Source organism: Nylanderia fulva, unplaced genomic scaffold, assembly GCF_048542155.1.
Source record: "Nylanderia fulva isolate GAGA-0341 unplaced genomic scaffold, ASM4854215v1 Scaffold21, whole genome shotgun sequence".
Taxonomy (NCBI): domain Eukaryota; kingdom Metazoa; phylum Arthropoda; class Insecta; order Hymenoptera; family Formicidae; genus Nylanderia; species Nylanderia fulva.
The window spans coordinates 3,386,039-3,409,007 of NW_028190275.1; the positions used below are offsets into that span (position 1 = coordinate 3,386,039).

General features: G+C 25.9%; 5 protein-coding genes and 1 long non-coding RNA gene across 10 annotated transcripts in view; 1 reads left to right on the top strand and 5 right to left on the bottom strand.

Annotated features, from left to right (window-relative positions):
* Positions 1–22,140, top strand: part of LOC114932368 (uncharacterized) — a 28,093-nt gene extending 5,953 nt beyond the window's left edge. Inside the window, exons 2-7 of one of the 4 annotated variants that reach the window (XM_085482536.1) lie at positions 1,604–1,711; positions 4,294–4,486; positions 5,492–5,557; positions 7,389–7,502; positions 18,865–18,966; positions 19,090–22,140. In XM_085482536.1, coding sequence (XP_085338662.1) covers positions 7,451–7,502; positions 18,865–18,966; positions 19,090–19,304 — 369 coding nt within the window. In that variant the 5' untranslated portion in view covers positions 1,604–1,711; positions 4,294–4,486; positions 5,492–5,557; positions 7,389–7,450 and the 3' untranslated portion in view covers positions 19,305–22,140. Of the gene's footprint in view, positions 1–1,021; positions 1,201–1,603; positions 1,712–4,293; positions 4,487–5,491; positions 5,558–6,674; positions 6,982–7,388; positions 7,503–18,864; positions 18,967–19,089 lie in introns of those variants that run through there. The other 3 variants (XM_029304535.2, XM_029304534.2, XM_029304536.2) reach the window with 3 other exon arrangements.
* LOC114932369 (uncharacterized) lies at positions 2,694–6,689 on the bottom strand. Its single transcript, XM_085482533.1, has 8 exons — positions 6,357–6,689; positions 5,794–5,913; positions 5,556–5,673; positions 4,961–5,219; positions 4,639–4,755; positions 4,465–4,555; positions 3,159–3,295; positions 2,694–2,995 (listed from the first exon to the last, which is right to left on the bottom strand). Exons 1-8 carry the CDS (start codon positions 6,510–6,512, stop codon positions 2,857–2,859), a joined length of 1,137 nt encoding a protein of 378 aa, XP_085338659.1. The 5' UTR covers positions 6,513–6,689; the 3' UTR covers positions 2,694–2,856.
* LOC114932367 (odorant receptor 43a-like) lies at positions 8,054–10,801 on the bottom strand. The gene is made up of 7 exons (XM_029304532.2): positions 10,522–10,801; positions 10,218–10,334; positions 10,059–10,149; positions 8,796–8,932; positions 8,496–8,628; positions 8,322–8,407; positions 8,054–8,240 (listed from the first exon to the last, which is right to left on the bottom strand). Exons 1-6 carry the CDS (start codon positions 10,761–10,763, stop codon positions 8,357–8,359), a joined length of 771 nt encoding a protein of 256 aa, XP_029160365.1. The 5' UTR covers positions 10,764–10,801; the 3' UTR covers positions 8,054–8,240; positions 8,322–8,356.
* On the bottom strand, positions 10,913–12,327 carry LOC114932371 (uncharacterized). The gene is made up of 3 exons (XR_003819884.2): positions 11,666–12,327; positions 11,350–11,469; positions 10,913–11,243 (listed from the first exon to the last, which is right to left on the bottom strand). It is a non-coding gene; the product is annotated as an uncharacterized LOC114932371 (long non-coding RNA).
* Positions 13,651–15,949, bottom strand: LOC146723312 (odorant receptor 43a-like). Its single transcript, XM_085482535.1, has 4 exons — positions 15,826–15,949; positions 14,508–14,644; positions 14,207–14,339; positions 13,651–14,124 (listed from the first exon to the last, which is right to left on the bottom strand). Exons 1-4 carry the CDS (start codon positions 15,880–15,882, stop codon positions 14,074–14,076), a joined length of 378 nt encoding a protein of 125 aa, XP_085338661.1. The 5' UTR covers positions 15,883–15,949; the 3' UTR covers positions 13,651–14,073.
* Positions 18,659–22,643, bottom strand: LOC114932366 (uncharacterized). 2 transcript variants are annotated; one of them, XM_029304531.2, is made up of 8 exons: positions 22,582–22,636; positions 22,062–22,250; positions 21,447–21,839; positions 20,974–21,184; positions 20,794–20,902; positions 20,589–20,710; positions 20,145–20,378; positions 18,659–20,056 (listed from the first exon to the last, which is right to left on the bottom strand). In XM_029304531.2, the coding sequence occupies exons 2-8, from the start codon at positions 22,248–22,250 to the stop codon at positions 19,665–19,667; spliced, it is 1,650 nt and encodes a 549-aa protein (XP_029160364.1). In that variant the 5' UTR covers positions 22,582–22,636; the 3' UTR covers positions 18,659–19,664. The 2 variants fall into 2 exon arrangements, with proteins under 2 accessions (XP_029160364.1, XP_029160363.1); XM_029304530.2 differs by having other exon boundaries at positions 22,062–22,643.
* Between the last annotated feature and the right edge of the window lie 326 nt (positions 22,644–22,969).

Genomic DNA, 22,969 nt, shown 5'->3' on the forward strand with positions numbered 1-22,969 from the left:
CAACTTACAGCTTTAATCTTAAAAGAAAATAAGTTGTATTTTGTTATACAGAAAACAAAGGGAAATACAGAAGATAGAACTTTGATGACGAGATCTAGAGTACATTTGTGTGAGGCAAATACTGTACACTGTAAATAATAATTTTACTTACAAATTTGAATTGAAAATTTATATTCTTTTATATTCAAACACACACGCATAGACACATATACACGGATATAAACACGAACACGGACACAAATAATATATTTCGTATACTTATTGTAAACTGATAATTTATGACTGAATTCTATTTATAATAAAAATATTTAATGAATTAGATATTTATACACAGAATTTATATACATATATATATTCAGTCATAAATTATCAATATATATATATATATATATATATATATATAAATAATTAAACTATAAACAGAGCTATGATTATGTATACAATTGATATATTTGACATATATATAATGATTCATGCTAAACTAAATTGTGATTTTAAAATTTTAGATGAAACACTGCTTTTTCTAGTAACTCTCTCTTATTATAATAATATTATTATAATTATTATTAGAGCTTACCTGAAATATAATATTTGTCGCCAAAATACTGGACAGACAAATAAATTGAAATCGAATAAGGTGTGATTGTCGATAGGGCCAAACGCCAAAAATGAGCAAAAGAATTTTATTCATTGTCAAATCAAAATACTTATGGTTCGAGTTCTTGAAGCTCATCTCTTTGCGAGATATAACATGCGTATGACTGAAGTAACTGACAAGAGAACTTTTATCCCCTCCATTTTCCTTCGAACTATCAACTATTATTTATTTTTCTCCTCTGGTCTAAATTTCATAAATTACTTAATTTTGTATAAGAAATTATTTAATTTCATATAACACCAAGCGACACAAAATTCTAGAAAAAATTCGCATTTTCTCAGTAATGTTTCTATACAATCCCTAATTACGCGATCGATTTGATAGCGCGACGAAATTGAGCGCATGTCTTTTTCTCATCGGAAAAAAGGGGAAAATATTTGTTGAGAGAGAATATTTCACGCGACAGTTGCGCACGCGTAATCGCCACTTTTTTTCACACCACAATTTTGCACCTTTCATTTCATTACGCGCGTTCATGATATAAGTTTGCTCTTCGACAGGAGTGCCGTTTAGCCTTTGAGCATTTTGGTATCGAGCCTATGGTAAAACTTATGTAATTTTTTAAGCTGAATTGATCAAATCTGAGGATATTTTTAAATTACAAATTAACGATGATTAATATTTAAATATATACATATATTTCTCATCAAGTTTATTGCTCTACTAATACTATTCTTTTCAAATATATTTTTATTTTTTAACTTTTTTAATTTTACAGTGTACATATTAATTATATAAAAGAACCGAAGAAAACTAAAGAAATCATATATAAAAGATTGATAATTATATATATATATTATAGAGAATTTATTATTTTTTTATTTCATTAATAGTGTATTTTATTTATAATTTCGATAAAATATGTATGGTGTTCTTGAAATGTATATAATTCGTTTTATATACATAATGATATTTATATTTAATTTAAATATTAAATTATACTAGATCTCGAGATGACCAGACATCATATCTTAATTGTTATCAACTGAAAGTTATCAAAGATGGACCTGGGAACTGAATACTGGATACCTTGTGATCGTTTCACCGAGCCAAGTAAGTAATCGCTCGATTGCAATATATTTATTAAAATCAAAATTATGGTATCACGATATAAATAATCTCTTAAAATATGCGTAACTGAAAAAATAATATCTCAAAAATATGCGTGTGTGTAAAAATCGACAATGTTGCGCTCGTCTCCTCTGTTTGCATTAATCGATTAAATATTGCACTATAATCATTAGTTCTTTCATCGTATAAATTTCAGTTAAAATTATGTAGTATTACATAATTTTAACTGAAATTTATACGATGAAAGAACTAGTGACTATAGTGCAATATTTAATCGATTAATGCAAACAGAGGAGACGAGCGCAACATTGTCGATTTTTACACACACGCATATTTTTGAGATATTATTTTTTCAGTTACGCATATTTTAAGAGATTATTTATATCGTGATACCATAATTTTGATTTTAATAAATAAATTATATTAATAAACAAATTATGTAGTATTACATAATTTTATGTAATACTACATAACCTTCAACAAAGAAACTCCAAAATTCGTCGAATTTCTATTATGTTCATAATTTTGATTAAAAATTTTTTTTTAATATATACAACGCGTATGTTATTTAATACTAACAATGAGAGCTTTAATCAATCATTAAAATTTAAAAAATTATGTGTGTAGATGCTAGTACTAAATATTTATTTAAAAATATTGTACATTAAGAGATATTCAAATTAAAATAAATAAAAATAAAATTATATTTGTATTATACTTTATTTTTTATATTTAAAGTACAAGTTGTGCGCACATTATTAAATTTCAATATTGTAAGGGTATAATGCGTAATTATATCTTGAATAATTTTTTTTATATTTTTTTATTTGCATGGAAAATGCAAAATTCTACACTTTCGTATTATACACTAAAAATAGAAAATAGTTTTAATTTTTGTAATATATATGAAAAATATATAAACAGTAATATTTCTTTATTAAAGAACTATACACTAACCGTACTATTAGTCAATTCAAACTATTATAATCTTATCATCGCGTAGAATATATGACTGTAAAATAAGATACTGAGGCCTTCGCTAGCTGCAATCAAATATATACTACTTATTAACTTATAATTTTGATATCCTATCTTTTAGACATATGTATATATATTTTACTATCTTCCTATACCGTAGCAAAACCCTCTATAGATCCATCATATAATCCACCGATGTTCACAGAAAAGGTTTTCATGCCTCTTTGTAACAGAAACAGTATTATTTTCTGTACACATACAGGAGCTAAATACCATCGAATATTATACCTAGAAAAAATTTACGAATTTCTCGATAAAATTTCTTAGATGTATTGCGGTTCTTAATTAGTAAACTTTAACATCTATACTTGTATAGAAATACTGATCCCAATATTTAAAGCAACAATGGGAATCTTCATACATAACTGTTTTGTAGATATGTTTCTCTTACGCGGTAACAAATACTTGATGACTGTGATCTATTATAATTTGACCGCAATAATTGGATAGAAACATATACACAAAAAAGACAGCTGTATTAATAAAAGATATTGAGATTTCCTCAAGATTCTCTTTGGATGATGCAATCTGAAAAATTTAAGACAAACCTAAAATGTTTCGCAATAATAAAACAACAAAAGAGTAACTGTCTTGAACATAAGAATATTTTATTTAACTGCTGAATATGATTCTAGCTCTCAAATTATTATATATTACAATTCTCACAATTTTGAAAAATTTTCAGTTAAAATTGTAAAAAATATTTTATTTATTTTTATTTATTTCTAATTTTAATTTAATGTACTTTACTGCGTTATAATTCGTGTATGACTTGTTGGAGAGTTGTCTTGCAGTCAAATTAAATATCAGAACTTTCCATCTTTAAAAGGAATTTGTTATGTTGATTATTATGTTTTATTTATTGTGTTGAATAATTTGATATTCATGATTAAATACAAGATTTATAGTGAGAAAATTGTAAATTAGGATTTAACAATGTATTAAATATTTTTTGATATTTTTTTTTAAATTTAAGAGTTTTGCAGGGTTGCTAAAGACGAGTTTTAATATTTAATATATTTAATATTTTTATTTGTGAATCTTATTAACCACAATTTTAACAAAATAAGTTTCACTTAAAAAATTAAAAATTCTCACATCATATTTAACTTTGATTGAAACAAAACTTTTCCAATGTATCATGTACCAGAATTATAATGCGCGTAATTTAAGAAATACAGTACATTAAAATAGTATATAATAATATATAATAAGAAACTTTATGTAACTTTATTGGAAATTTTTTTCGAAATTGCCACATGATAAAAATTTGGAGGTCGAAATTGTAAAAGAAAACTACGGAACGAATACTCTGATTCTTATGTTTTTTTAATTGAATTATAATTATGTAATCAATTTTTTATGCGATTTAACTGTACGTCAAATGTGAATATAACAAATAGCAAGATTATTTTTTTTTATTTTGTTACTTGGAGTTACTATAGATTTTATTTAAAAATACAGATAATTTTTTTGGAGTGTTAATTAAACATAAATATCGATTTAATATAATAATTCTCTTTTAGAATGAAAAAAATACGAGATTTGTTTGAAAATTAAATTAAGATCCTCACGATACTTAATAGAAGAGTAACATAATCACACATAATAATGAAACAACCGTATATTCTTGTATATCTTTGGGAAACCATGAAGCGCTTGTTCAAAAGTAGATTTAATTAAAATCTAAAACTTACTCGAAACAGATTGAAACTAATGGTGAGTACTCCAAATATTATTAAAAAGAAAAGCATTATTTCACAATTGGATTGGAAGATTGTGGACAATCTTTAAAAATAGAAATATGTAATTATATATATATATATATATATATAGAATAAAAAAGCTCGCATATTATGGAGTGTACAAACTTCATAGCTTGTCGATGAATGTCTACAGCACAAATTAAACCCTTGCATATCAAAATATTTTTTCTGAAATTAACATTTTGTAGCATATTGATACTCATTGCACATTCGAGACGATAACTATAAATAACGTTTATGTATAGTAATTGCAAATTAGATTAATGTACTAATTTATATATGTATGTGTAATAGTTAATAGTATATTAAGAAAAAAAGATATTAAATATTTTTATGATTAAATTTAATCTGTTTTGCTTATAAATATTCGTTTGAAAATTTTACATTATCCGAATCTTTATAGTCGTTGTCACGTTCACGTTTATACCTGGCAATTTTAAACATTCCACAAGTAAGTTGGAGATATGTAAGCAATATTGTTCCTATCGCTACCATTGAAATCAGAGCGATGCAAAATGATGCAATGTAGTGTAGCAATATTAAATAAAAATACTTCTCTTGATTGATGAAATATTCCACGATTAACAGGTTTTGTGAGCGAGTCAAGTTTGTCCGTAAAATAGTGTTAAAAATATCCGGTAAAAATGGTAATGAAATAAAAACCAACATGCTTAAAGTGGAAAGTGCTGCAAAAAATATTAATTAATAAAAAAGATAATTATAATTTAAATTTCTGCCATATATATTTTTTACATTGATTAATACTTTATTATCTCACACTTAAACGTATCTTTACTACACAATTTAAACTTTAATTTTTTTTATTTGTGATTGATTTTTATTGTGCAATTAAGTTACTTTGTCATTTTATTCGAAGTTATTTGAAAATATTTGTTATTTATTGCTTATTATGTAAAAAAAGAAATTGTAATCCTTTATCGAAATTAATGTTTTGAAGTGAATTTTGAGAGCTCTTGCATACTAAAAAGGATCTGTGACCGTAGGCGAAAAAATAATCTTACTTGTAAGTATAATAGTATAACGTTTGGCAAAATATCCATATTCGTCAATAATAGCAATTTCATTTGCATTTTTTAATTTATTACATGCATGGAACAGTTGTTCGAACATATCTTTCATCTTTCAATATTTTATATCATGTTTATATATGGGCATAAAAAATAACAAGGTTAAAAAAGATTGTTTAACAATTTTACAAGAAAATATTTACCATATCTGACGAATAAGCTGTCAACTTACAGCTTTAAGCTTAAAAGAAAATAAGTTGTATTTTGTTATACAGAAAACAAAGGGAAATACAGAAGATAGAACTTTGATGACGAGATCTAGAGTACATTTGTGTGAGGCAAATACTGTACACTGTAAATAATAATTTTACTTACAAATTTGAATTGAAAACTTATATTCTTTTATATTCAAACACACACGCATAGACACATATACACGGATATAAACACGAACACGGACACAAATAATATATTTCGTATACTTATTGTAAACTGATAATTTATGACTGAATTCTATTTATAATAAAAATATTTAATGAATTAGATATTTATACACAGAATTTATATACATATATATATTCAGTCATAAATTATCAATATATATATATATATATATATATAAATAATTAAACTATAAACAGAGCTATGATTATGTATACAATTGATATATTTGACATATATATAATGATTAATGCTAAACTAAATTGTGATTTTAAAATTTTAGATGAAACACTGCTTTTTCTAGTAACTCTCTCTTATTATAATAATATTATTATAATTATTATTAGAGCTTACCTGAAATATAATATTTGTCGCCAAAATACTGGACAGACAAATAAATTGAAATCGAATAAGGTGTGATTGTCGATAGGGCCAAATGCCAATAATGAGCAAAAGAATTTTATTCATTGTCAAATCAAAATACTTATGGTTCGAGTTCTTGAAGCTCATCTCTTTGCGAGATATAACATGCGTATGACTGAAGTACCTGACAAGAGAACTTTTATCCCCTCCATTTTCCTTTGAACTATCAACTATTATTTATTTTTCTCTTCTGGTCTAAATTTCATAAATTACTTAATTTTGTATAAGAAATTATTTAATTTCATATAACACCCCAAGCAACACAAAATTCTAGAGAAAATTCGCATTTTCTCAGTAATGTTTCTATACAATCCCTAATTACGCGATCGATTTGATAGCGCGACGAAATTGAGCGCATGTCTTTTTCCCATCGGAAAAAAGGGGAAAATATTTGTTGAGAGAGAATATTTCACGCGACAGTTGCGCACGCGTAATCGCCACTTTTTTTCACACCACAATTTTGCACCTTTCATTTCATTACGCGCGTTCATGATATAAGTTTGCTCTTCGACAGGAGTGCCGTTTAGCCTTTGAGCATTTTGGTATCGAGCCTATGGTAAAACTTATGTAATTTTTTAAGCTGAATTGATCAAATCTGAGGATATTTTTAAATTACAAATTAACGATGATTAATATTTAAATATATACATATATTTCTCATCAAGTTTATTGCTCTACTAATACTATTCTTTTCAAATATATTTTTATTTTTTAACTTTTTTAATTTTACAGTGTACATACTAATTATATAAAAGAACCGAAGAAAACTAAAGAAGTCATATATAAAAGATTGATAATTATATATATATATATATATTAGAGAATTTATTATTTTTTTATTTTATTAATAGTGTATTTTATTTATAATTTCGATAAAATATGTATGGTGTTCTTGAAATGTATATAATTCGTTTTATATACATAATGATATTTATATTTAATTTAAATGTTAAATTATACTAGATCTCGAGATGACCAGACATCATATCTTAATTGTTATCAACTGACAATGAAAGTTATCAAAGATGGACCTGGGAACTGAATACTGGATACCTTGTGATCGTTTCACCGAGCCAAGTAAGTAATCGCTCGATTGCAATATATTTATTAAAATCAAAATTATGGTATCACGATATAAATAATCTCTTAAAATATGCGTAACTGAAAAAATAATATCTCAAAAATATGCGTGTGTGTAAAAATCGACAATGTTGCGCTCGTCTCCTCTGTTTGCATTAATCGATTAAATATTGCACTATAATCATTAGTTCTTTCATCGTATAAATTTCAGTTAAAATTATGTAGTATTACATAACATAATTTTATAAAACAAATTGATTGGATCGATGCCCTTTTTAAAAAAAATAGATAATTTTGATACAAAAATTTCGTTGCCGTTATACTAAAATCTTACTCTACTAAACATTATTGTTACGTTATTTATCATTATTAATTAATCTTTTTTTGAAATTTTTGTATAACACATGTGTCATTTATTATTGATAGTTTTAATAAATTATTAAAATTTTAAAAATGTTATGTATGTGTGGATATTAGCACTAAATATTTATTTATATTATATTACTGAAGAATATTGTATATTGAAGATATTGAAACTGAAGCCAATGTAAAATATAATTATATTTATTATATTTCATTTTTTTATATTTGAAGTAAACATAGGTATTGTGTGCACGTTATTCAATTTTAATATCTACATTGTAAAGATATAACGCGCAATAATATTTTGAATAATTTTTCTTTTATTTGCGTAGGAAATGCAAAACTATATACTCTCGCGTCATAAATATATTTCTAAAATTAGAAGTTTTTTATTTTTCTAATATATGAAAAATATATAAACAGTATTTCTTTATTAAAAAAATTTACACTTACCGCGCTATTTGTCAACTCAAACTATTATAATCTCGTCATTGTACAGAATGCATGAGTGTAAAATAAGATACTGAGGTCTTGATTATCTACAATGAAAGATATCCTGCTGTCTATTAACTTATAATATATACATATGCTACCTTTTAGGTATATATTACATATTTTATTTTATACCATAGCAAAGCCCTCTATAGATCCAACGTATACTCCACCGCAGGTCACGTAAAAGGTTTTCGAAGTTTTTTGTAACAGAAATAGTATTAGTTTCTGTATACTTATAGGAGCTCGATACCATGGAATTTTATACCTAGAAAAAGAAAAATAAATCTCTCGACGAAATTTCTTCGATGCATTACGGTTCTTAATCGTAATTAAACTCTAGCATGTACTTATTATATAAAAATATTGATCCCAATATTTAATGTAACATATGAATCTTCATACATAACTCTGTTTTGTAGATATGTTTCTTACGCGGTAACAAATAATTGATGATTTAGATCTGTTACAAGTTGAGCGCTATAGTTGGATAGAAACGCATATACCAGAATGAAAAAAGTATGAATAAAGGATATTAAGAATTCCTTGATATCGTTTCCGCTTGACATCATCTGAAAAATTTAAGAGAAATCTAAAATGATTTGCGATAATAAGTTAACAAAAGAATAATTTTTCTGAAAGGAAAATCATCAATTTTCATATATAATGTTTTAAATATGTGCTGAATATGATTCTAACTCTAAAATTATTATATTACAATTACGTCACAATTTAAAAAAGATTGCAATTAAAATTGTAAAACGTATTTTATTTCTTTTTAATTTTTATTTATTTCTATATATTTAATTTATTTTAATTTAATGTATTTTACTGTATTATAATTCATATGTGACTTGTTGGAGTGGTTTTCTTGCAATCAAATTAAGTATGTTATTAGATCTTTTAATCTTTAAAAGGAATATATTATGTTGATTATGATTTATTTATTGTATTGAATAATTCATTATTTATGATTAAATATAAGATTTATTGTAAGGAAATTGTGAATTAAGATTTGACAATACCTATATCAAATATTTTTTCATATTATTTTCCAAGCTCATTAAAAACAAACTTTAACATTTAATATTTTTAATATTTTTATTTAGGAATCTTATTAACCATAATCAACATAATAAATATTTTTAAAAAAAATTTAAGTTCTGACAACATATTTAACTGTGATTGAAACAAAATTACTTCCACATGTCATATACCTGAGTTACAATGCGTGTGATTTAAGAATTACAGTTTAGAAATCAAAATCACAGAAAATTATGGAATGATTATTTCTTTTCTTACGTTTATTTTTTTTTAATTGAATTATGTAATCAATCTCTTATGCGATATATTTTAATTATGTGTACATCAAATGTGATTATAACAAACAGCAAGATTCTTTTTTTTTTATTTTGTTACTTGAACTGTTATTTTGTTACTGTAGATTTTATTTAAAAATAAAAACTGAAAATTTTTATCTAGTGTTAATTAAATATAAATATTAATTAATATTATATTCTTTTTTAGAATATATAAAAATACGAGATTTGTTTGAAAATTAAATTAGGATTCTCACGATACTTAATAGAAGAGTACTATTATATAATAACGAAACAACTGTATCTTCTTTTACATCTTAGAGAAAACATCAATCGCTTGTTCAAGAGATTGATTTCACAATTAAATAAAAAAACTTACTCGAAACATATTGAAACTCATGGTGAGTGTTCCAAATATTATTAGAAAGAATACCATTACTGTACAATTAGATTCCCAGAGTAAGCAAAATCTTTAAAAATAAAAGCATTATATGTAGATATAAATAAAGCTAGCATATTATCGATAATGTATACAAACTTCATAGCTTGCCGATGCGTGTGCACAGCACAAATTAAACTCTTGCATATAAAAATATTTTTTCTGAGATTAATATTTTGTAGCACATGGACGCTCATTGCGCGTTCAATGCGATAACTATAAATAATGTTTATATAGTAATTATAGATTAATCTACGAATTTATACATTTTATATAATAATTAAATAGATTGTTAACAAGAAAAATATGAAATACTTTTATGCTTAAATTTAACCTGTTTTGTTTAAATATTTATTTGAAAATTATAAATTCTCCCAATCTTTATAGCCGTTGTGTTCTATACCTGGCAATTTGAAAGACTCCACAAATAAATTGGAAATATGAATAGAACAATAATCCTATCGCTGTTATTATAGTCATAGCGAGGAAAACTGCTACAAGGGAGTGTAGCATTATTACATAAAAATACTTCTCTTGATTGATAAAATATTCCACGATTAGTACGTTTGGTGAGTAAGATAAATTTGTCCGTAAAATAAAGTTAAAAATTTTTGGACAAAATGGCGCAATTGTAAAACCGAACATGCCTAAAGCGCCACATGCTGCAAAAATATTAATTAATAAAAAAAGAGAATTATAAGTTAAATTTCTATATATTTTTAAATTGATTGACACTTTATTATCTCATACTTATACTTATGTTTATTATAATTTAAATTTTAATATTTCTTTCCACTTGTGATCGATTTTTATTGTGCAATTAATTACTATAATACTTTCTATCATTTTATTCGAAATTATTAATTAGAAAATATTTGTTACTTGTTGATTATAATGTACGCAAAGAAATTGCAAATGTTTATCGAAATCGATTTTTACAGTGAAATCTTGACAGTTTTTACGTATTAAAAAGAAACTGTGACTGTACTCGACAAAAATTAACTTACATGTAATGAAAATGGCAATACGTTTGCCATTATACCCATATTCGTCTATAATAGCAATTTCATTTGCGTCTTTTAACTTATTACATTCGTCGAATAGTTCTTGGAGCATATCCTTCATCTTTCAATATTTTATGTTGTTTTTATATGGACAAAAAAAAATAATAAGGTCATAGAAGATTGCAATTTTGCAAGAAAATGTTTATCGTAAGAAGCTATCAACTTACAACGTCAAGATTAAGAGAAAACAAGTTGTATTTTGTTAAAGAGAAAAGAAAGAAACATACGGAAGATAGAACTTTGATGATGAGCTCAGGAGTACATTTTTGTGAGATAAACACTGTACACTGTAAATAATAATTATATATATATATATATATATATAAAATTAACTATAAACATAGCTAAGATTAACATACAATTATAATATATTTTGCATAATTAACAATTTCATGTTAATCCAAATGGCTATTTTTAAATTTTAGTGTAATTCTAAATATTATAATGATATTATTATATATATAAATTACTATCAGAACTTACCTGAAATATAACACTCGCAGTCACAATACTGGATAGACAAATAAATTGAAATCGAATAAGTTTTGATTGTTGATAGGGCCACAGGCCAATAGCGACCATAAGAGTTCTAGTTATTGTTAGATTCAAATACATACTTTTAATCTTGAGACTCATCTCTTTGCGAGATCTAACATATGACTGAAGTACCTGACAAGAGTGAAGCTTATCCTCTCCATTTTCCTTCGATCTATCAACTATTATTTATTTTTCTCATTTGGTGTAAATGTCACAACTTACTTCAATTCGTGTAAAAAATTATTTAATTGCATATAATACAAAGCGACACAAAATTCAAGAGAAAATTCGCATTTTTTTCAACAATGTTTCTATACAGTCCCTAATTACACGATCGATTTAATAGCGCGACGAAATTGAGCGTGTGTCTTTTTCCCCATTAGAAAAAAGGGGAAAATATTTGTTGAGAGAGAATATTTCACGCGAAAGTCACGCATGCGTAATCGCCACTTTTTTTCACACCACAATTTCTCACCCTTCATTTCATTACGAGCATTCATGGCATATGTTTGCTTCTTGAGAGAAATATCGTTCAGCCTTTGAGCATATGTTACTATTGAGCCTATGTAAAACTTATGTTATTTTTCAAGTTAAAATGATCAGATCTGAAGATACTTTTATTCTAAATTAACTATTAATATTTAAATATACATATTTCTCATCAAGTTTATCGCTCTGCTAATACTATATTCATTTCAAACATATTTTTATTCTTTAACATTTTTAATTTTACAGTATATATATTAATTAAAAGGACTGAAGAAAACTGAAGAACAACTCATATAAAAGATTGATAATTATATATTATAGAGAGTTTACTATTTCTTTATTTTATTAATAGTGCATGTATTTTATTTATAATTTTGATAAAAAATATATATGGTGTTCTTGAAATGTATACAATTCAATTTATATACATAATACATATTTATAATGTTAAATGTTAAATTATTCATTCCAGATCTCGAAGTGACCAGGCATCGTATCTTAATTTCTATCAACTGATAATAATCAGGATGGATCCAGGGACCGAATGTTGAGTACCTTGTGATCGTTTCATCAAGCCAAGTAAGTAATCGCTGGATTTTGCAATATATTTTCTCTTATTGGATAAAATAAATAAATACAATATGCACACAGTTATTAAATATTTAAAATAAAGATATATCAAGATTCTATATATACTTGCAACAAAACTTCATTGAAAGCTCAAGCAAAAGAATAATATCCAGCACAGAAGTACTTCATTAAAACCAAAATGTTGTGTCAAAATATAGATTATCTCTTAAAAATATGCGTAACTGAAAAACTAATATCTCTTAAAAGTTTTCATGCGTGAAAAAATCGACAACGTTGCGCTCGTCCTCTTTGTTTACATTAATAGATTAATTATTTCACAAGTTCTTTCGTCGTATAAATTTCAACTAAAATTATGTAGTACAACATAACTTAAAAAAATAGTATGCTAAATAGAACTGTGAGATCGGAATACGTGTAATTTAATTTCATTTTGCCGTAAAATGTGTTACACGATCGATATGACGCTGCTTCGTAAATGTATGTCCTTTTTCCATAAATAGGCAACTCTTTGCGCCACAAGTAGTCTTTTTTCAAAATCGATACTTTATTTTAAATGTGTTACACGCATTCGTAAGATATGTTCGATTTACGAAAGAAATATTTTCCTCAGATTTTCGAAAGAAACATTTTCCTTAGATTTGAACATTATCGTATTAGATCTACATATTCCGCGAAGTTCAAAATTTTTTAAAACGAATCGATTGGACCGATGCGCTTTTGAAATAAAAAAAATTAATAATTGATACAATTAAGATGTCATTGTTGCTATAGTAATATCTTACACTTACTTTATTAAACATTATTTTTACGTCATTATAAACATTTTTTTTAAATTTTTTGTACAACACATTTGTTATTTATTGTTGATAGCTTTAATAAGTTATTAAAATTCAAAAATTTGATGTATGCACGGATGCTAGCACTAAATATTTATTTACAAAATATTGTGTACTAAAGATATTGAAACTAAAGCCAATGTAAAATATAATTATATTTGTATAATATTTCATTTTTTTAAATTTTAAGTACACGTTGTGCGCACGTCATTCAATTTCAATACATTGTAAAGATATAATGCGCAATAATATTTTGAATAATTTTCCCTGTATATTTTTTATTTGCATAGAAAATGCAAAACCATACACTCTTGCATTATATACATTAAAAATAAAATTTTTTTCTAATCTATATGAAAAATGTATAAACATAAATTTCTTTATTAAAGATCTATACGTTTACCGTGCTATTTCTCAATTCAAACTATTATAATCTCATCATTGTGTAGAATATATGACTGTAAAATAAGATATTGTGGCCTTCACTATCTGCAATGGAAGATATCTTATTTATTAACTTATATATGCTACCTTTTAATATATACATATGTATACGTATTTTATTCTATACCGTAGCAAATCCCTCTATAGATCCATCGTACATTCCACCGACGTTTAAACTAAAGGTTTTCGAAGTTCTTTGTAGCAGAAACAGTATTATTTTCTGTATATATAGTGGAGCTAGATACCATGGAATTTTGTACCTAGAAAAAGAAAAATTGCCGAATCTCTCAAAAACATCTCTTCATTACATTGCGGTTCTTAATCACTAAACTTTAACATGTACTTCTATAGAATTATTGATCCTAATATATTTAATGTAACAATATGAATCTTCATACATAACTGTTTTGTAGATATGGTTCTCTTACACGGTAACAAATACTTGATGACTGTGATCTATTATAGTTTGACCGCAATAGTTGGATAGAAACGTATACACAAAAATGATAGCTGTATTAAGAAAAGATATTAAGAATTCCTTCATATTCTCTTCGGATGATGCAATCTGAAAAATTTAAGATAAATCTAAAATGATTCGCGCTAAAAAAAATAACTTTTTTTGAACAGAAGAAAGCTCATTAATTTTCATAATATTTTAAATTTAGAATGCTGAATATGATTCTAACTCTCCAATTAAAATATTACAGTTACGTGACAGTTCTGAAAAATTTCAGTTAAAATAGTAAAAAGTATTTTATTTCTCTTTATTTATTTATAATTTTAATTTAATGTACTTTACTGTTATAATTCGTGTATGACTTGTTGGAGAGTCTTCTTGCAGTTAAATTAAGTATCAGAACTTTCCATCTTCAAAAGGAATTTATTATGTTGATTATTATAGTTTATATATTGTATTGAATAATTTGATATTTATTAAATATATAAGATTTATTGTGAGAAAGTTGTGAATTAGGATTTAATAATGTATTAAAAATTTTTTTATATTTTTTACAAATTTAAGAATTTTGCAGAGTCGTTAAAAACGTGTTTTAATATTTAATGTTTTAAAATTTTTTATTTATGAATCTTATTAACCATAATTAATATAATAAATTTGATGTAAAAAATAAAAATTCTGACATATTTAACTTTGGTTGAAACAAAACTGCTTCAATGTGTCATGTACCCGAGTTACAAAGTGCGTAATTTAAGAAATAGAATACATTAAAATAATATATAACAATAATATTAAACTTTTTAACTTTATTGGAATTTTTTTGAAATTGCCACATGGTAGAAATTTGGAAGTCTAAATTGTAAAAAAAAACCTATGGAACGATTACTCCTATTCTTATGTAATGTTTTTTAAATTAAATTATATAATCAAATTCTCATGCTATATATTTTAACTATGCTTCAAATGTGAATATAACAAATAGCAAGATTCTTTTTTTTATTATGTTACTTGAAGTTACTATAGATTTTAAAGATACAGACAATTTTTATCCAGTGTTAATTAAACATACATATAATATATATCGATTTAATATTATATTTTTTTAGAATATATAAAAATACGAGAGTTGATTGAAAATTACATTATCAATTAAATTCGAATTCTCACGATACTTAATAAAAGAGTACTGTCACAGAATAACGAAACAACTGTATATATTCTTGTACATCTTAGGAAAACCATGGTGCGTTTGTTCAAAAGTAGATTTAACAATAAATAAGAAAACTTACTCGAAACATATTGAGACTCATGGAGATTACTCCAGTTAGTATTAAAAAGAACAGCATTTTTTCAAAATTGTATTGGAAGAGTAGGGATAATCTTAAAAATAAAAATGTTATTATGCATATATAGGTATAACAAATCTCGCATATTATCGAGTGTATACAAACTTCATAGCTTGTCGATGAAAGTCCACAGCACAAATTAAACCCTTACATATCAAAATAGTTTTTCTGAAATTAATATTTTGTAGCTTATTGACGCTCATTGCGCGTTCGATACGATAACTATAAATAACGTTTATGTAGTATATATTGTAATTACAGATTAGATTAATATATGAAATAATACATTTTATGTAATAATTAAATATATTATTAGCAAGAAAGATATTAAATACTTTTATGCTTAAATTTAACCTGTTTTGTTTAAATATTTGTTTGAAAATTTCTGAAATCTGAAAATATCCGAATCTTTATAGCCATTGTTGCATTCACGTCTATACCTGGTAATTTTAAAGATTCCACAAGTAAGTTGGAGATATGTATAGAACATTGTTCCTATCGCTAACACAACAGTCAGACCGATACAAATTGATGCAATGGAGTGTAGCATTATTAAATAAAAATATTTCTGTTGATTGATAAAATATTCCACGATTAGCACGTTTTGTGAGTTAGACGAATTTGTCCGGAAAACAATATCAAGAACATCCGGAAAAAGTGAAAGAATTATAAAAGCCAACATGGTGAGAATGGCAAGTACTGAAAAATATATTAATTATAAAAAGAGAATTGTCATTTAAACTGCCATATATATATATTTTAAATTGATTTACACTTTATTATTTCACACTTATACGTATCTTTACTATAATTTAAACTTCCAAAGTTTTTTTCCCACTAGTGATCGATTTTTATCATGCAATTAATTGCTACTTTGTTTTTTCTATCATTTTATTCGAAATTATTTGAAAATATTTGTAACTTGTTGATTGTTATGCACAACAAAGAAATTGTAATCCTTTATCGAAATTGATTTTTTTTAATGAATCTATTGCATAATGAGAAAAAAACTATGACCGTACGCGAAAAATATTATCTTACTTGTAAGTATAATGGTACAACGTTTGCCTCTATGTCCATATTCGTCTATAATAGCAATTTCATTTGCATCTTTTAACTTATTACATGCATTGAATACTTGTTCGAGCATATCCTTCATCTTTCAGTATTTTATATCGTTTTTATTTGGACATAAAAAATAATAAAATAATTGTATAACAATTTTCCAAGAAAATGTTTATCTGACGAATAAACTGTCAACTTACAAATTCAAGATTAAGAAAAAACATGTTGTATTTTATTATACAGAACATGAAGAGAAATATGGAAGATAGAGCTTTAATGATGAGATCAAGAGTACATTTTTGTGATATAAATATTGTACACTGTAAATAACAATTTTAAGTACATAGAAATTTGCATTGAAAAATTATATTTTTCTAAAATCGAACACACACACACACACGGACAATTGTATATTTGATTTTATTAAACTTAGTATAAACTAATAATTTATAACAAAATTCTGTATTTATAATAAAAATTAATAAATTAGAATGCAAATATATATACACAGAATTATATTTATATAAAATTCAATTATAAGCAAAGCTATAATTTACATATATACTGTTATAGTATATTTGATATAACAATTTTATGTTAATCTAAATTGTAATTTTTAAATTTTAGTATAATTCTTATTATTATAATAATATTATTATAAATTACTATTAGTGCTCACCTGAAATATAGCACTTGTCGTCAGAATACTGGACAGACAAATAAATTGAAATCGAATAAGTTTTGATTGTCGATAGGGCCAAACGCCAAGAATGAGCAAAAGAATTTTATTCATTGTCAAATCAAAATACTTATGGTTCGAGTTTTTGAAGCTCATCTCTTTGCGAGATATAACATGCGTATGACTGAAGTAACTGACAAGAGAACTTTTATCCCCTCCATTTTCCTTTGAACTATCAACTATTATTTATTTTTCTCCTTTGATATAATTTCACAAATTACTTCATTTCGTATAAAAAAATTACTTAATTTCATATAACACCCCAAGCAACACAAAATTCTAGAGAAAATTCGCATTTTCTCAGTAATGTTTCTATACAATTCCTAATTACGCGATCGATTTGATAGCGCGACGAAATTGAGCGCATGTCTTTTTCCCATCGGAAAAAAGGGGAAAATATTTGTTGAGAGAGAATATTTCACGTGACAGTTGCGCACGCGTAATCGCCACTTTTTTTCACACCACAATTTCTCACCCTTTATTTCATTGCGAGCATTCATGGCACGTTTGCTTCTCGAGAGAAATATCGTTCAGCCTTTGAGCATGTTAGTATTGAGCCTATGTAAAACTTATGTTATTTTTCAAGTTAAATTGATTAGATTTGAAGATATTTTTATTCTAAATTGACTATTATAAATATTTAAATGTACTAAAAGTTTTACTATTTCTCATCAAAATATTCTGATATTATTTCTTTTAAATATATTTTTATTTTTTAATTTACGGTGTTTAATATATATATATATATATATATATATATATATATATATATAAAATAAAATAATTGAAGCTACGATCATATAAAATATTGTTAAATATATATTATAAAGCGTTTATTTTATTTTATTAGTAGAATATTTCATTTATAATTTGAATAAAATATGTATAATGTTCCTAAAATGTATATAATTTAATTTATATACATAATAATATTTATAACGTTAAATCTTAAATTATTTATTATTGATCTTAAGATAATAGGCATCGTATCTTAATTGTTATCAACTGAAAGTCATCATAATTATAAAAGTCTTTTATATTCTAATCTAATAAATAATCCTAGGAAAAATTAAGTTCGAAATTATAATCACTAAGCAACTATATCTAAGATGAAGTTTTCGTATAAAAGAGAGGTAGAATGATCTATCATTAATATCAATTTTCAACTCGAATTGTAGGGCCGAAAAGTCCAGCATCTGCGACATTCCCGCAGTCTGCAACAGTGAGCGAAGGCGAGTCTGTGACTTTCACATACAGGACTGATATCGCGCCTTTGAAAGGTATCAAATTCTTTCCCAGTAATTTATTCAATCGTTTTACGGAGTTTAAGTATATCATATCAATTATTTTCTTTTCACTCTCCCTTCTGATGTAACAATTAAAGACTAGTGCAAATTTTTCAGTGACAGTGCTGAAGGACAACAAAGCAGTTCCCGAAACTAGCAGCAGATATCACTTTAACTTGAACGACAATACGTCTTTCGAATTCGTCATCGAGACCTGCACAGCCAATGACGTCGTGCGATCAAACAAAAGGAACGAAACAAATTCAACGACGTCAGCCATGGCAACTGTGAAAACGATCCTAGTACCGGAGTTAATAATTATATCTGTGTAATCGTTGGATGTCAGAAAAAAAGATACGACGGTTTTCAATATATATAGTTTGGTAGCAGATAAAACAATTAGCGTTTGATAAAAACTTTAATATAAAAGTTTAATTCATATAAGTCAGTAATAAAAAAAGTTTTCATGTTATACAATATAACAATTCGTAAAAGTAGAAGACGTTGCTATGTAAAGCCAAGTTAATTTTTTCAAAAAATACGCAGATCATAATGAGCTTTTTGTTTTCGAAGATTTTTACAATGTTTTCGTTACATTTTTCTTAAATATTCACTTCTTGTAACTTTATTTCTATTTATGTATGTTTCTATATTTAATCACTGAAGATTTAATTCATGAAAAGTTATATGTGTCAAGTTGTACAATTCAATTTTGTCGCCGATTGATCGTGCAAATTTGCTGGATGCATCAAATTAAAAAAGAAAGTATGTGAGTGGGCAAAAAGAGAACTAAACTTATTTGGATTTTGTAAAGATATACTATTCCACTGTAACTTTTGATTTCCTTTCAAACGTATTAGCATGCATTTCTGCTTTGTCAAACATATTAGCATATTGTTCTCGTCTAAATTATTGCACGACAGTATAAAGTAAAAGTGTATATTACAATCGTCTTTCTCAATCGTTCCAAAATTTTCAGCAGTTATTTTTTGAAGTATTTTGCGATTATGTTCTAAATTTTCGTATATATCTGCATCTATCACTACAATTGTCTGTAAATTTAGTTTGTCCTGCCTGTTATTATCTGTAAAGCATAGCAATATATGTATAAATTTTAAGTCCATTTACACACACATCTCCACATAGTGCATAAATTATAATACTATATTCACCGATACAACATGAAGCAGCCTTAAACTTCATTACTGATGTAGTCATGTGTAAGTCACATATGTTTAATGAAAGTTGATTTGTTTTTACTATGATCCATTCATTCAACTCAGAATTATATATATACATAATAGGTGACTTAAAACGATCAAATACGATCAGTTTTTTATCAAGAACATAATGATCGGGAACAGTTACAAACTCCATGGGTATGTCCTCACCTTTTATCCATATGCCTGTGAATTGTTGAAATAGAAGAAAGTAATAAAAAAATATGAATTAATAATAAAACAAAATAAATATAGTAGTTTTCATATTAATATAACAAACTAATTTCAAATAGGAATTACAACTACAAAGATACTTCTACATAGTCTATATCTTTACAATTTGAATGAGATTATTTGGGGGAACTGATTTTCTCTGTGCTCCCTAATTAAAATCACCTTTATGGAGATTGTAGATATCAAGAGATCGCAGTTTTCGTCGATAATGTCCTACACCACCTGCTAGGATTAATGTATTCTGCACAATTGCAGCAATCATATGTCTTCTTGCACATGGCATACTAAAATAAGATTTAAATTTGCAGAGAAAACGCTACTCTATAATGATTATTGCTATTATTTTTAATTTACTTAAAATACCTACGTGACCTCAAAAAACCAATTTTTAGATATCAAAGAGTAACGCCATATGTTTGTGTTAAATCTCCCTGAACCAATACCAAATTCTCCACCAATAAGATATAAATTGTATCCTAAGAGATCATGTAAAATAGTAAGTTAATATAGTATTAAAGAAAAAAAAAAAACAAAAAAAATTGCATACCTCTAACAGAAATCTGCATTCCCATTATTGTATTCTTATTATCCGTAATAGCATTTGGATATTTAAATGTAGTAAATTCAGAAAGATTGTTATTATCCCAACAATGAATATAAAATTCATCATTAACAGTAGAAGAAAAAATATCACAGGATATAATACTCAGAAAAATTTTTGGTCCGGTCTTCTTTAAAATATCCAGTGGAATTATATCCTTTCAAAATACAAATTTTTAATCTATTGAATTACAATATATTAACATATAATAAAATGTAATAGTATACATGTCAAGAAAACAAAATAGATATCAAAGATTGATATCATGAAATATGTGATTAATCTTATGTTATGCATTTTGGACACTGAAGAAGAAAGGAAGTTTACAATTTTTTTTCCATTTACTTTCTCAAAAAAATTGTACTGTTCTAATATTAAGATTATTGTCACACACACATATATATATATATAAAACTCACCTGATTAACTTTCATCCATTCTTGCACAATATTGAGCAAATAAGATTCTGGGTCATTTACATTTGCAACTCTTAGATTAGCATTTCCAATTAATTTCAGAAAATTTTGCCTCGATAACTTAATGATCAAATTTAATGGCAGTTCAGTGAAACGATCTAAGCAAATAGCCAAACAAAGATCACGTAATAGATGAAGCCCTAATTCTTCTGCTAACAACCAAATATTAAGTACTTCTTCTGGTAATAAATAGTACTGCTCAAGTGTGTACGTTATATTTTTTATTAAGTCATCTACTGCAAATAGAACACTTAATTCCAATAAAACCAAAAGACGTCCCAGATTGTTTTTATAATGTGCTATTATATTTTCATCATATATCCAATCGATAAAATCCTGTAAAATCAAAGTCAGTGTCCTTTAATTTCAATTGTATAATAAAGTAGTTTATGACACTAATAATGCACACAACCCAATCATATCAAATAATTTCGATATTAATCTCTGATGAGGAGAAAATGCTTGGAAAGCTTGGACAATAAATATTCATATTTGAAGAGAAATTTCGAGACAAAGAATTATTCCTTTTTTTATAGTTAAAAATCAAAGTCAACTAACCTGGAACGAAGTCAAAGGAATCTCATAGTTTATAGTATGTTCTGACAAACGATGATCTGTATAGGTTGTAGAGAAAAGCGTGGCAAAGTATAGACTCTTATTGATCAATTGTTCCTTGTTAATTTTGAATCGTTTCGTTTCGAGAAGCAGCGTCACAGTTTCCACAGTTTGACTCATTTGGTCCCTCATCTTAATAATAAATATCATGTATCATCAACCTAATAATAATTTATACATGCATTCGAGCTTCATTTATAACTGCGTTAATTATTATCGATGACTAATAAAATACAATCGATCGTCTCGAATTCGACATGCTCCTTTCTTAACACTCATAACAAAATATTTAATATAATCAGTTGATTGCAGGATCTGCCATGTGATCCTTCGTCCTTTTCTTCATTCAACTTTCAAGTGCTGCTACAATATTATTTAATAAACACAGTGGCCGGATAGATAATAATAAATTTCACTCAATTATCAAATAGAAGCAAATAATTTTAGAACTGATTCACTATACACAGGAATGGATGTAAACAGAGAACACGCGGTAACACACGTTCCCTTTTCCCTCCCCTTCGACGAACTCGATCACATGACGTCTGACGTCACCGCTCAATGTTTCTTACCAGAGAGAAACCTGAGAGCGGCCACCGCAATTCAGTGACAGCCGCCCTGTCGTATCGGGATGGGGATAGAAATTCTTTTCTAAATTATTCATGTATATTTTTATCACTGTGTGTAAAAAAAATATATATATTTCGAAAAAATATATTTAAAAATATATTTGATTAAAAAATTGTATTTCTTGCAGCTTCAATTTTACGCAATTTCAAAATCTTGATAAACCAATTTACATTTATACTTAAAATAAACGTCATTTTTATCGAGATCTATTTAATAATTTT

Coding starts and splice junctions, on each gene's coding strand:
- LOC114932369 (XM_085482533.1), bottom strand. CDS start 6,512: ATGAGCTTCAAGAACTCGAACCATAAGTATTTTGATTTGACAATGAAT. Junction 5,220..5,555: donor TTATACTATTATACTTACAA/GTAAGATTATTT, acceptor TATTTTTTGCAG/CACTTTCCACTTTAAGCATG. Junction 4,556..4,638: donor ATTCATCGACAAGCTATGAA/GTTTGTACACTC, acceptor CTATTTTTAAAG/ATTGTCCACAATCTTCCAAT.
- LOC114932367 (XM_029304532.2), bottom strand. CDS start 10,763: ATGTTCGGTTTTACAATTGCGCCATTTTGTCCAAAAATTTTTAACTTT. Junction 8,933..10,058: donor TGAGTTTCAATATGTTTCGA/GTAAGTTTTTTT, acceptor TAAATTTTTCAG/ATGATGTCAAGCGGAAACGA. Junction 8,408..8,495: donor CTATAGAGGGCTTTGCTATG/GTATAAAATAAA, acceptor CTTTCATTGTAG/ATAATCAAGACCTCAGTATC.
- LOC146723312 (XM_085482535.1), bottom strand. CDS start 15,882: ATGCTGTTCTTTTTAATACTAACTGGAGTAATCTCCATGAGTCTCAAT. Junction 14,645..15,825: donor TGAGTCTCAATATGTTTCGA/GTAAGTTTTCTT, acceptor TAAATTTTTCAG/ATTGCATCATCCGAAGAGAA. Junction 14,125..14,206: donor CTATAGAGGGATTTGCTACG/GTATAGAATAAA, acceptor CTTCCATTGCAG/ATAGTGAAGGCCACAATATC.
- LOC114932366 (XM_029304530.2), bottom strand. CDS start 22,268: ATGATATTTATTATTAAGATGAGGGACCAAATGAGTCAAACTGTGGAA. Junction 20,379..20,588: donor TATCTACAATCTCCATAAAG/GTGATTTTAATT, acceptor AACAATTCACAG/GCATATGGATAAAAGGTGAG. Junction 20,057..20,144: donor GGCTGCTTCATGTTGTATCG/GTGAATATAGTA, acceptor TATGCTTTACAG/ATAATAACAGGCAGGACAAA.